This window comes from Apaloderma vittatum, unplaced genomic scaffold (genome assembly GCF_000703405.1).
Source record: "Apaloderma vittatum isolate BGI_N311 unplaced genomic scaffold, ASM70340v1 scaffold35995, whole genome shotgun sequence".
NCBI classification, from domain to species: domain Eukaryota; kingdom Metazoa; phylum Chordata; class Aves; order Trogoniformes; family Trogonidae; genus Apaloderma; species Apaloderma vittatum.
This window is the reverse complement of record NW_009717191.1, coordinates 11355-25291: the sequence shown is the minus strand read 5'-3', so window position 1 is coordinate 25291 and position 13937 is coordinate 11355. Positions and strand designations below refer to the sequence as shown.

The window sequence follows — 13937 nt, the reverse complement described above, 5'->3', positions numbered from 1 at the left end:
AAGGATTAGTCCATATGTTTAACATTTTAAATATTTGAAATGGTTTAATATCAGAGTTCAAGTAGTGTAAAGGGAGGGGTACGAGTTTCTTTTTCTCGTCTTAAATTGACATCTGCCTTTCTCAATACCTCTTTACCACTTATATTGGGAATGTGCTCATCAAAGAAGATTGTTTGCATGCTGTGCAATTATGAGGCTTGGACTTCCTTGGCCTCAAGTAGTTCTTGAGCTTTAAGAATTCATTTAAATTGTGCAAGTGGACTCATAGCTCAGGTCGGTGTAAAAGCATTCTGTTCCGATGGCTTCCTGCAAGTAGTTATTAGTCTGTTCATTTCAGAAGCTTCACGTTCTGGTATTGAATGAGTTAATAATTTATATTAGAGATCTTGTCAGTATCTCAAATGGAGAAATGTTTATGCCTTCTTGTGAGATAATGCTGCATATCACCTGATTAAATTACTTTGGTTTCAGTAGAGCTCTTGTTAAAGAATATGTTAGAGAATCAAAAGGCTTCACTTCAAAGCATCTTCTGTAAACTGCAGTCCAGTTCAGTGGAATCTTTTTGCACTGTCCTGCATTTGATGATAATAACCTTAACGGTAGTGTTATAGAGAGCCTTTATTTAAGAGAAAACAGCACCTGAATTCTATCTATTGCACTTCTGCTTTTAGGAGAGCAAGGTTATATTCCTCACAATTATCTTTTTCAGAGGAGGGAAACTTGACCTGTAGATAGAAGAAAACACAATGTCCCTGTGTTGCACTATTCACATGGCAGAGAACAAAAAGCATCTGTTGTTCTTGGTCATTTGGGGTTTATTTATTTATTTAGGGAAAAAAACAGAACAATTTCTGCCTCTAGACTGTGAGTAAGTCTGCAACCAAATTCTTCTGCCTTCATACTGCAAGGTCATATGTGTACGTAACTACAGGACTATATGACTGATTTTTAACAGTCTGTGTCAAAATATTTTTTTTCTGGTTTTAATGAGTATTTTAGCGTAGTATCACAAAGCAGCTATTTCCAAACTTCAGGTCCGTTTCTTAAGGAGTTAAACTGTTAAACTTGAAATGAAGCAAACTCAGGAGAAGCATTGGCTGGAGTTATTGCCCTAGTCAACTGCTTCATAAATTATCTTTCCTCCGAAGTTGTTCCCGATAACGTTTATAAAGAGTGTTACAAAAAGGCACAGGGAAATAACTGAAGCTTTGCTTTACTGAAAATGTTATTTGCAAGTAGTGATCTGAGCAAACGTGCTCCAGCATTTGCTGCCTGGGTCGTGCAGCCGCTTGCCTTCGACACCTTCCAGCCGGGAGGGGTGTGGGTATGTCCAGCGCAGGGCAAGGGGAGCGCTGGGGTATCACGAGAGCCTTTGCTTTAAGCAGAGGGAAAGGCTAATCCGCCCTCTCCTGCCAGAGCTCCCCGGTGGCAGCGGTGTTGGTGTGGCTGTGGAGGTGAAGGAGACGGGTAGCGTGTTACTGCTAACGGTGGGCTCTTGCTGGAACTCTCTGGTGGAAGAAAAGCAAGTTTCAGCTGTGGTGGGAGTCCAGTAAAGCTTTCTCTTCCACAGCCGTGTTCCTGATCATTTTGGTTGGCATTTTACATTAAGTGATTGGAATTGAAATATGTATTTTTTTACAAAACAGTTCAGACATTACTTTTTTTAAGTGTGAATTTTTCTGAAAGCTGATGCTTGTCTGTTTTGCCAGCCTAAAATTATGGCACAGATGAACAAATATTTGCATTATTCTTGTGCTGGCACAAAAAAAGGGGAAGAAAACCCAACCCTTTGTGTAGATAACAGAGGAATGATACCTTTGTTAGTGCCTTCATGTTTTGTTTTACTGCTAATAACACTGTCTTTAAATTAGCAAAAATAAGAGGTCCTAGTAATAAATGGACTTTAAGTGTTTATTCATAATCCTGTTTAAAATCTAACATTGCCCAGGCTCTATTGTGACTGATTCAGAAATATCCAATATCTTTTCTACTAATACTTTTTTTCTTTTTCATTCGTATTTAAACTAGTCCTCTAATAGACTCTAGAAGATCCCTTTAGCGTGAATTTTTAGATGATGATATCTTGTATAGAAATTTGGAACAACAAAAATTATAAAGTTAATACTGAGGGTAGTGTATTGCTTTTGGTTGTTTAGTTTTGAGTTTGAGGGTTTTTAAATTTTTTTTTTACTTCCCATGAGACTTCCAAGGTACTACCATGGCCTTTGGAGAAATGTTATAATAGTTTAGATGTAATCAGCGAAAGGTTTCCCAGGACTTTGAGTTTTTATGGAGGTGGGCAGGGGCAGTCTAATCCTGGTCACTCGACTGAGCCAACAGATGCTTTTATTTTTAAATGTTTTCCTAACTTGGAAGCAGAACTGAGGAAACTGAATGTTCCATCTGTAGAGGATGCTGAGATGGTCTTCGGCAGCTGTTGGAGACCTGTATATACTGGCAACAAAATAATTTGCCGAATGTTCTGGGAGCCTGTGTACGCGACTGCAGCGTCATCCTCTTGGAGATGAGAGCAAGACGTCATGTATCACTGACCAAGGAATTGCTATTTTTTAACACTGTTAACTCCCATGGAATTATTCTGTGCATCTGTGAATGGAATTCACGTTTTTATCTTTTGTATTAGTAACAGTTGAAACTGTTATCTGAAATTGCCACAATTAGGAGATCATGACATCGTTATTTTATCAGCGCTGTTAAAATTTCGTGTATCAGTTTAGAAAAAAAATGTTTACAAATGACTTAATAAATCAGTCAAGGAAGCTGTGTGTCTTATATTGTGGAGAGCTGGAACTGCTTACTCAAAATATAAGATTCTGCTTGGATTTTTGGAGTTGGTTGTTTGTTCTTCCCTATTTTGAGGTCAGCCAGTGTTTTATGGATGTCATAAAAATAGGACTGGTTTTGCCTTCAACCAGGAGGGACATGGGGGAGGATCAAAGTTTGTCAAACAAGCTCTTGAAAATCCAGCTAACAAAGTTGCTTTCAGTTCTTAACATACAGACATGGTCTGTAATTATTGTGAAGGTGTTCTGGGCTTGTTGGGTACCCGACTAACTGTCATTGCGTAGTTTTGTAATAGTCTGGAGTAAATTGGAGTTTATTAGGGAAGGAGAATCTGTTTTGTGTGCTAGTGGGCTGTGCTGGGATAGCACACACAGTAGTGTGGCTGGAGTAGTTTGTAACATTGATTTGGCTGGTTGTACTTAACTGTGTGCTGTCTTTTACAGCCTTTTACAGACAGATTTAAATTCTGTTTCACAGAAAAGCCTGGAGTGTTTGGTTTTTTTAGAATAATTAAATGCAACATTTGTATTGGCAAGTTCTTCCAAAACTTTCTCCAGTTTCGTCATATTTCATTTGGCTTGCACAGGCTGTGTTTGGGGTGGTTGGTTGGTTGTCAGGTAACGTTTGAAAATTTTTAGAGGAAAAGGTGGAATGTCTATGGTAAGCCTCTTGAACTCTTTCCTCTTCAGAATTAATTGTGTCTCCTTTGATCCCCGTGTAGCTTGGGTATCGGTTATAGACAGAGGATGGGATTAGCCTCAAAGGGAGATGTGACGCGTCTGACACTCCAGACACCGGTGCTGCTTGCCGTGGGAAAGTCAGCGCTCAAGCTGCTGTGTTCTGAGATGTTGTAGAACTGGAACATTGCTGCAGTTTCAAGAACTTCCTAGAAGCATAACCCTTGGCAGCTCTGATGAAGTCCATGTTTCAGGAGTAATTTGGATTCATATTATGTGATTTAAATAGCAGGTAGTTCCTATGTCATCTGACCGAGCTGTTGGAAAAGAGAGGGTCTGACTTGGATGCAAAGTCACGATTAAAGAGAACCACCCACTGCGACAGGCAGTTGCAGAATTTATTTAATGTGTGGTTTTGTTAAAAGAACTTTTCTGGGAGAACTTCAATTTTAAATTTTGTCTGTAGTTACAATTTTTAACTTGACTAGGTTGGAAGTATTCCTTCTTGACACTCTAAAGAGATGGTTTATTAACTTTCCTAAAAATACCTCTTAATTATTCAACAGGTTCATGAACCACCCAGCTCCAGCAAACAGCCGCTACAAGCCCACTTGCTATGAACATGCTGCTAACTGTTACACACATGCAGTAAGTACATTGCCTGTTGGTTTTTTGGGGTTTGGTTTTTTAAACCAGATGTTTCAGTAAGTTCTGTGGGTTTGGATGGCTAAATGCTTACCTTTGTCTGAATGTATTCATGTTTACAATCTCTCTGGTTTTGTAATACAAGCTTCAGCTATAACAGCCCGGAGAAAACTACCATTTCGAAAGAGACACCAACAGTGCCCTACAAAAAAATCCTTATTGTCATAACGTAAGGACCCATACTAGATTTGACTATGCGATATAAACAAAATGAGGAAAGCAGTCTTTTTTTTTTATAGTAATTGGGAAGTTTAATTTGCTGTCTGGCACTTTGAAAAGGTCTTAAAAATGTGTTTGTTTGTTTTTTGAGATAGCTTTTGCCCTTTTTTAAAAGCAACTTGTGCTTCTCCTCAGTCCCTTGTTTAACTCCAAACATCTGAAGTATGTTTGACTTTGCCCTCAGTCTCTTATCTCCAGCGTGTCTGAGTGAACTGCAGATATGAATGCTCCAGGCAGTGCACAGGACTCTTAGTTCTAGAAGGAGCTCTGTTCTTAAGGTTCATTTCTCTGTGTTATATAAAAACCCAACACACAGTTCTGTGTTGCTGGTAAAAACCGAATCACCTTGGTTTACACGTAGAAAAACTCATCAAGGCTTACGTTTTTAAGCTGAGGGTCTCATGTAGAGCATTATGTACATAGTTGCTTATTTGCCTAGAGAATGAAGCAACATTCTGTTAGTTAGCACAAATACGTAGTTTATCTCATAATCCTTGTACAAATCTTGTTGACTCTGGCCAAACAGCCAGATGTCAAAATATCTGGCAGAAGTTGCCACCCTCCTTAGCAACTCTAGCCTTCGTCTAGTTGAGAAACAGGCATGTCGGCAGGAGGTTACAGCCCCATGTCCTATCAGTGTTTTCAGGTGTGCTGCAGTTTCTGGAGGAGCTGTCTCATTACTTTCTGAACATTCAACCTACGCGCTAAAACCTACCAGAAACTGATAATAGCTAGGGGATGCGCGATACTAACATACCCTTTGGAAGACAATCAAGTGTTGCGTAAAAAAGGGATTGTTACTCTCTAAATAAAATTGTATGCAATAAAGAACGTTTAATCGAAATGTAAAGCCTTGAAATAGGAATCTAATGTGGGAAAGCCCAGTGGATTATACAGAAAAAGCTGGGAGGGATGCTTGTTTTCTCCTCTGTGTTACAGACCAGTTTGCAAAGTGTTAAACAGTCAAGTGGTTGAGTCTTTGTGGCAGGGTTACAGTATGAGTTTTCGATTAGGCATTGATGTAATTTCCACAAAACAGGGTTTAGCAATGGTTCTCCGTATGTTTTTTCAAAGCTTTATTCATAATTCAGAAAGTAGTCAACTTGTGTTTTATGAGCATGGCTATACTCTTCAGCAGATATCCCACCTATTGCTTTTTTACTTACAAATAGACAGCAGTCAGTTTAAAGAGCTGCTTCAAAAATAAAATAAAAAAGACAAAAAAACCCTAAAACAAAAACACAAAAAAACCCCAACAACAATAAATGGGGATACAGAATACTATGTATATCTTTTTGTTACAAGCCTTAAAAGGTAACTTTGTGTAGCATAGTAAGGTAACTTCAAATTTCTAACTAGTAAGGGTATTTACAATGTCTTGGTGTTTTGTTGGTTTTTTTTTAGCTTTAAATGAAGCACTACTTTAGACACTAGGAGACAGGAAGGGCAGCTAAGCGTTTGAATAGAGACACAGAAAAGACTGCTCTGTGTTTAGAAGAGCAGGAAGGAAACAGTGTATGAGAGAAGCAGGAGTTGTAAGAATCTGAGTTTTAAGGTAAGCAAAATCTAAGGGGAAGGGTGGCTCGTGAAACATTCTAGTTTATGTAAGGTTTATCAAGCAAAAGATACGCTCTATTGTATTGAAACCTCAGAATTCAGACACAGCGTACAATATACTGCTCTAAAAGTTTCTCCCAACTGCCTTAAAAGAGGAACTATTCTTAAAATCAGTTATAGTCTCTCTGTTCCAGCCTTGGTTTGTGCAGTGCATGTTAAAAAAAAAAGAAGTATAAATATTTTAAAAATGAGGCTTGGAGCATTTGGCAGGCCATTTGAGCGTGGAAGGAGGAGTCATCAAACTTTCAGAAGGGCTCTTATGATGAAAGTGTCTCCATTCTACCTGACTGATATTAGCAGGTTCTCTACTCGCTGTGTATTACACAACCCGAGTTGCTGGGGGCCTTCCCACCCCACAGTGCTTGTCTCTTTATTTGAGAAGAGAAGAACAATGAGAGGGGAGAGACTGTGCTCGGCTCCAGGACTACGCTGCTGGGGCAGGCAGCTTGAGGCAGACACAGTCCTTCATGGTTCCCTCGGAGCATCACGTGGGGTTTTGGCTGCCTTGTTGATCTCTGTCATCTTCCTTTCCAAAAGGAAGTGTAGGGACCATCTGTATGCTGGTCGTGTTTCCCTCTCGGTGAAAAGCACGTGAGATGGCAGCTTGTGCACCAAAGGTCATTTGTCGCTGACTACGTGATGTGCACAGCCTTGTGTGCAAAGAAAATAACCTGATTTGGCAGGAGTGTTTTTATACAAAAGGAGAAATTTCAACAGATTTTTTTAAGCCTCTCTGGGAAAGCTTGTCTACAGAAATACAAAAAGAATACAGATACAATACTGACCAATGTACCAGCGTCCTGAGCAAGCCCAGATGGAGGGAAGACACCGGATACTTTGCTGTAAGTTAGTAACAAGAGAGTGTAATTTCCCTGAAGTCTGCCTGGTCAGGTTTACAGCTGCCAGTTCCAGTATCTTTCTCTGTGCCTTCAGGCTTTTTGCACTTGCTGTTAGTTGTGACAGTAGGGGTTGTCTTAGTTTTCCAAAATACATCACACAGAGGTTATGCCTAAGCCTCTTCTTAAGGATTCTTGCCTATAGCTGTAAATAAATGTAATTTAATCCATTGTTATCGTCTTATTGCAAAGAGTTTTGTAACTCAATGCTCTCATTTCGATCTGGCATTTCTCTATAAAACTTAGCAAAGCTGTAGTTGTCTCTCTTGTTCTGTAACTCTCTCTACCAGCCCTGTTTCTCGTTTAGCAAGCATTAATGAAGGTGCTAAAATTAGTAAACTGAAGTATCACAGTTTTGGATTTGTTCACAGTGCATTAAGTTGCTGGGTTTCATCTTCCTTTGGAAGAATTGCACTTCAAGATGGAATTAGCAAAGCTTTTTGTAATGTTTGCCTAGTTGGTTTTTTACTGGGAATACTGGCAAGTTAGAAATGTGACGTCATTGCTGTTAACGGCACAATCATGCTTATTCTGTTAGTTCTGATTATTTGACTCTTTTTTGGTAAATACCCCTCCTTTTAAAGGGCTGATTGATTTCTTCTCTGTTCAAAAGCTTAAAATGAAGTTCTTGCGTTAGAGACTTTTTTCAAATGAACTTGGGAAAACCTGCCGTGTTTTCTTGACTAAAGTCCTGTATTTCTTTTGCAAGATCGATGTTAGATGTGGTGAAGTCCATTGTATCATGTGTTATCTGTTATGGCTTTAGTATCTAAAAAAACCTTTTATCCAGTTGGCTGGGACAGCAGGGTATCGCTCCTGGATTTTGTCTTTAATCTAGCTATTTTTAGTCAGAAGAAGCGTAATAAAACATCTCTTGTTTAGTCTAACTGTTCCCATGATGCATATCAGGCACAGAGGGAAAGTGTTTCCACATAGAATACTTATTAAAAACAATAAATCCTTCTCGTGATAGTATAGTGCTGTTCCCTGTGAGACGTAGAATCGTTCTTCAGAGCCAGGACAAGGCTGAGAAGAGATTGATTCAGGCCTTCATCCCTGTTCTCATGTGGCTGTAGTCTTCCTTCTGAGGATACAGGAGAGCCATACCTTTCATTTCCATGACTCTACAGCTTCTGGTGTAAATGTACTAAATTTTGCAAAAAGAAATAAAATATAATAAAATGAAGCTTCAGTTGATATACTTCAAAAGCCAGAAGTAGAAGCCACGTATCTTTTTTTCCTTTTTTTTTTTTTTTTTAGTTTTGCTTTGTGTTCTTGTGTTTGTGGGGTTTTTAACTCTGCATTAACCAACTCCTTTTCAGCTTCACTGGGGATACCCTGCATCTTCTGCACTGCAGCTGTGATCAGAGCCTCCTTTTCTTCTAGTCTGTGAGCAGATAAAGGGCAGAGACAGCTCAGGCCGGAGCAGAGCTTTGTGCCCTATCCTATCCAACCTGTAACGAAAAGCAGAGTTGCCAGATTTGTTACTTATTCCTAGTCTTATTGTTTAGCATGTGAGACTTGGGTCAAACTACAAAGAATTTAACCTGTGAGGCTTATTTACGATTCAAGTGGATGAATTAGCATCTTAAGGCACACACCATAGGGCCCGGAAGGGAACTTGTGCAGCGGTTTTAACTCACAAGGCTGACAGGTAGCAGAGAGCCTTCCTGGTGCAAGGAGACAGGTAGAAATGTCTGAGCCAGTAGGTTCTTTAAATACTTGTTGGACATGCTTTTTTAAAAATTTTTTTCGGGAAAGGAGTGTGATTTTAACTATATACAAAGTTATGGAGCCTACTTCTTAGATGCTGGATGTGAGCTTGTTACTTCCATCATGATGTTCTAACAGTGGTTGATTTGGAAGATCTGAATTCAAGCTGAAATTCAAGGAAAACAGAACTGGGTACACCGCACTAAGAGAACATCCCATTTGTGCATGGACAATCTATTAATAAAAGAAGTTTGCATTTAATTTATTTATGATACCTAAAACCCAAGTTCTGCAAAGCCTTTTGCTTAATTCTCTTAAGTGCGTGCTACTAAATGCTTTAATTTTTCATTTGGGATTTAAGCTTATTTTGGTCTGTCCTGCACGCTGCCTCTATGCACAAGAGGTGATTTAGATTCAAGTCTGGAGTAAGATCAAAACTCTTTCAAAATGCAAAGCAGAATGTGCAAATAAAAACACTACCAAAACTTAGCATGTTCTGTTTGTCCAGTTTTGTGTTGTGCTGGTAACCTGGCCTAATCCACGTGGGACGAGATCTCTCACAACCTAGATATCTGAGACACGAGTGAAGTTCTGACACACAAGTGTCAGAACTAAATGACGACAGAACTAAATGAAGGATTTGCTCTGGCGAGCAGCGTGCCGTCAGGTGTCGGACACGGGGTCTGCGCCACGGTCGTGCCTGCGTGGCTGTGGCCGTGCCCGAGGGTGGTACCGCCCTGGCCACGAGGAAGGACCTAACAACGGCCTTTTGTTTTCTCAGTTCCTCATTGTTCCCGCGATTGTGGGCAGTGCCCTCCTCCACCGGCTCTCCGATGATCAATGGGAGAAGATAACGGCGTGGATGTACGGCATGGGGCTCTGCGCCCTCTTCATCGTCTCCACAGTGTTTCATATCGTTTCTTGGAAAAAGAGTCACTTAAGGTAGCGCAATAGCTCTTGTGTAAGACAGTTTGCTTTCACGTTCTGTAAGGTGCTTTCCCATTGCGCTTCTCAAGTGGTCAAAACCGTGATTTTACAGAAGGCTAGAGTGGGACTTTGTGCCAAAACGTGAAAAAGCCCACCTTTGATTCTGTTGGAAGAAATAGTGAGCCAAGCTCCTACACAACCAATGTTAACGTCTGCTGCCGTTTCACAAGGAAAATGTCTGATTTTATAGGCTCTAGTGGGTTCTAATCCAGAAGTTGCATGGGAAAAACATAATTGAAGTGCGCAGCAGATGTAATCCTGTTGCAGAAATGAGAACATTGGCCTGCTCAGATACTTGGAGGAACACAGATTTTTGCCAAGAGAATTACAGTGCAATAGCCAGCTAACAAACAGAGCCTCCTTGGGAGCAAGGCAACAGCAAAGATGTGATTTAGTTTAGTTTGGTTTATTATTTTTCTGGTCCTCTTATGACTCCTGTATAACTCTGGGTGATAAATAGGACTTAACCAGTAGTCACTGAATAGCAGCAGTTTCTGGATTAGGCAGAGCTGGTGTGAGAGCTCTCTGCCTCCTTGCTGAAGAGCAGGAGGTGTGATGGGGTGGGGAAGGGGAGAGGAACGGAGGAGTGCTCCTCTCCCACGTGTCTCGCTTATGACCTCCTGAAGTTGAAGTCAGCTGGATGGTCTTCCAGGACTTTTTTAAGGAGTTACGAAGCAGACGGTATTTTCCCCAAAGTAATTCCAAAGCCTGTCAGGAAACTGAGGTGATACAAACACCTTTCCAAAATCTGTCGTGATGACTTGCTTTCTCTCTTACTAGGACAATGGAGCATTGCTTCCACATGTGTGACAGAATGATGATCTACGTCTTTATTGCGGCATCGTATGCGCCATGGTAAGAAACCTGAAGCGCAGCTTCCGAATCCAAGTTTTTTCCAACATGAGCAGTGTATCATTGCTGCTTTCCAAAATCTATGGGTGTCGTCTCAGATGCAATGGACCACATTCAGCACTGTGAAATGCAACATGGTGTAATCTCCTGGGGTTTGCTGAACAGAAATAGTATAAGAGAACAGCAAAAAGTCACTTATTTATATTACACCTATCCCGGTTTATGCATTCAATGCAAACACACCTCCTGCCTTTCTGTGTATAGGTTGTCCAAGTATCTTTTCCCCCATTCATCACTTTTCTCTCTTGAAATCTTCGTACCTCAGGTTAAATCTACGTGAGCTGGGACCTCTGGCATCCCACATGCGTTGGTTTATCTGGCTGATGGCTGCTGGAGGAACCATTTATGTATTTCTCTACCATGAAAAGTAAGAGTTATTTTTTGCATTTAATTTTAAACTGAGATTAAAAGGTGAGGGCTTTCTTGCTTTCTGAGTGTTCTAGTCCAACCTGTCACACTTTGAAATAAGAGCTTTGAAACAGTGGAAATATGTGATGAGAATGATGCAAACTTATATCTTGTCAGAAGGGGATTGTACTCACCCTGTTCTTAAAGGGGTGGGAGGAAAGTATCTGCTTTCAAAGCTTGTAACTGTTATTACAGGAAAGCAGGGGTGGGAGTGGATAGGGTAAGAAAGCAGTTGAAGTGATGGCTTTCTTAGCCCCTGATTTATGTAACCGTATATTGATTATACTGCAACACTGTTGTTTAAATACACTGGTGCATATTGACTCGTGCTGCCTTCTTGGTTTTGAGATGTGAGTCCTTGGGTTTCAGATCTGAATTCTTGAGCCTGTTTTCATTACCTGTCCTCAGGGAACAAGACCCAACTTTTTTTGTTTCGAAAATGCACTACCGAGGTTCTTGTCAAATAAGAAAATAAAAGTTGTCTCAATGATTCATTCTGGCTTCTACCTGATGCAAGTGAATGCATCTAGGCAGTATTTAGAGAAGAAGGTATTGCCTGCAGCTGTTCAATACAGATAAATACTAGGTTTACTCTTGTTGTAAAACATTAGTTACCTATCTGTATAGAATTTTATGCTAACATGAAATTGAAACTGTTTTCTTTAGTCTTGAAGGAAACATTTATCCACTTGTACACCTCCTTAAATGACTCAAATGATTTCTTTTTAGGTATAAGATCGTTGAACTCTTTTTCTACTTAGCGATGGGATTTTCTCCTGCTCTGGTAGTGACATCCATGGTAAGGAATGTGACTACTGACATTACAAACACGCAAACTTTTGCTTTATGACTAGCTTAAGTTCCAGTGCAGCACTCTTTCTTCTTTGAAGGTGTTAATTTTAGCCCACCATAATTAAGTGTTCTCTGCAGGAGAACCAAATATAGACAGTTATATTTTGAGTTTACAGTTTACATTTCAGTGAAAAGCTACCTTGTTATATTGAATCTGGGCTGCAGCATCTAGATGAAAAGAGCTTAGGTTCCAAATTTCATTTCTCAACACCCTCACTTCTCAAAGGACATGGGACATAACAATTCATTTACTTCCATTTAGGTAAAAACTGTGAAGATGTGAAGTAACTTAGCCTGTCGAGGAATGTTTTTAGGTTTTACTATTTATGAACTTACTTAATGCCCCCTTACCAATTACAGATTGGGAAAGAAGCTTTTTCTTTAGAAAAGTGAAACAGATTTCTGGTAATACAGTGTGCTTTTCTTTGGTGCATGCAAGAGCTCTCTGGAAAATCTAATCAGTGGATTCTGTGGTCTGGACCAAGATGGGCAAGTAAATTGGCTCTTGCTCATTTCAAAATTACTCAGGGGCAGCAAAGCTGGAAGGTTTTGTCTCTTACTAGGGGCTTCGTTTTATCGGTGAAGCAGGGGAAAATTGAAAGGTTGATAAGTAGATGAACGGTATCAAACTGACTCACTGTCCGGGATACTCGATCCCTCAAGTGTTAGCTTTTATTTTTAAAAAAGGTTTCTTGGTGTGTCTGTAAAACATCCTACTCAGTCTTGTCCACCTCAGAACTGTTACTAGTATTTATTCATAGTTGTGTATTTTAAATAACTTTGAGTAGCCTGCTCCGCTGCTAATGTATGTCTGACACCTCTGCGAAGTGATGCCTTAAATGTTCCGCGTGAAGGCTGGACCAAAGCCTTGCTGGATGTTTCATCCAGCTACTAGGAGTTGCATTAAACTCAGGCTTACCCACAGCCTGTTTGTCTGCTCTGCTAAGGAGCATGAAGCAAACTTGTCTTAATCCTAGTGTCACCCCTTCTGTAGTGCTATTGAGACATACTATGTACTGTTACATATTTCACAAAGTATAATCCACTGTTTTGTTTTGTTTTTTTCTCTCGGCCATCTGTCCTATCCAAGGTGTTCCGTGCTGACAGCCAACTCGCTTTTCTGGAGCTGAAAGCACTTTGCATTTTGCACATAACGCCCTTTCCCTCCTTTACGCCTCCTCATCCCTAATCTTTCTTTGTTAAATTGACAGAGCAACACCGATGGGCTTCAGGAGGTTGCCTGGGGGGGGCTGATCTACTGCCTGGGCGTGGTGTTCTTCAAGAGCGATGGAGTCATTCCGTTTGCCCACGCCATCTGGCACGTCTTCGTGGCCACAGCAGCTGCTGTTCACTACTACGCCATTTGGAAGTACCTTTACAGAAGTCCTGCAGACATCATTCGTCACTTGTGAGATAAATTGATATAGATGATATAAAAAAAATCTGCACTTGGCCTCTGTAACAGTATTATTTGATGTAAGGAATTCGGGGAAATTGGAAAATGGCACAGGAAAACCGCACTGACTTTGGTAGTTCTCTGAACACAATTACTGTGAACTGATGATGTTTGTGTCCTGCAATTGCCCATCACCTGGCAAGTGCTGTAAATAACCGGGATACTGTGCTGCAGTACCCAGAGTCCATTCCACGTTAGCAGAACTGGCTACCTGATGATGTTTACAAATAAATTTTTGTATCCTAGTTTTAATTTTACAATTTTTAACTGCGTCAGTTTTTCTAAATCAGCGATTCAAATGGTGAAGTCAGTGCAATAGCAAAAAGTGTAACTGTCTTGATTTGAAATTGGTTTCTATCACCTTTCCACTAGCCATTTGTTAAACATGAATCACAGACAAATAACCTACTTTTACCGCCCATTATCTTGGTATAATGTGACTTTTATAGAAACTTTTGGTGTTTTTTGTAAACCTTAAGAGTACATTTACTGAACTGAAAACACAACTGTCATCTATGCAGCTACTCATGATGCAAAATCTTGCAAGAAACGGTTACATTCCACACACTGTACTGACGAGCAAACATCGTACCTCTTCCACAGGTTGTATTACAAGTGTAATTGTAATAACCACCTCTATGAGCTAAACTCTAAATGTGATTCTGCAGTGTTTTAACCTGATAGTATTCT

General features: G+C 40.1%; 1 protein-coding gene across 1 annotated transcript; it reads left to right on the top strand.

Moving 5' to 3' along the window:
* Positions 1 to 4048: 4048 nt before the first annotated feature.
* On the top strand, positions 4049 to 13713 carry MMD (monocyte to macrophage differentiation-associated; the record flags this gene model as incomplete). The annotated part of the gene is made up of 6 exons (XM_009869807.1): positions 4049 to 4130; positions 9414 to 9574; positions 10400 to 10474; positions 10797 to 10898; positions 11669 to 11738; positions 13003 to 13713. Coding segments are annotated over 6 exons (691 nt in total), but the record flags the coding sequence as incomplete, so codon positions are not given.
* Positions 13714 to 13937: the final 224 nt, after the last annotated feature.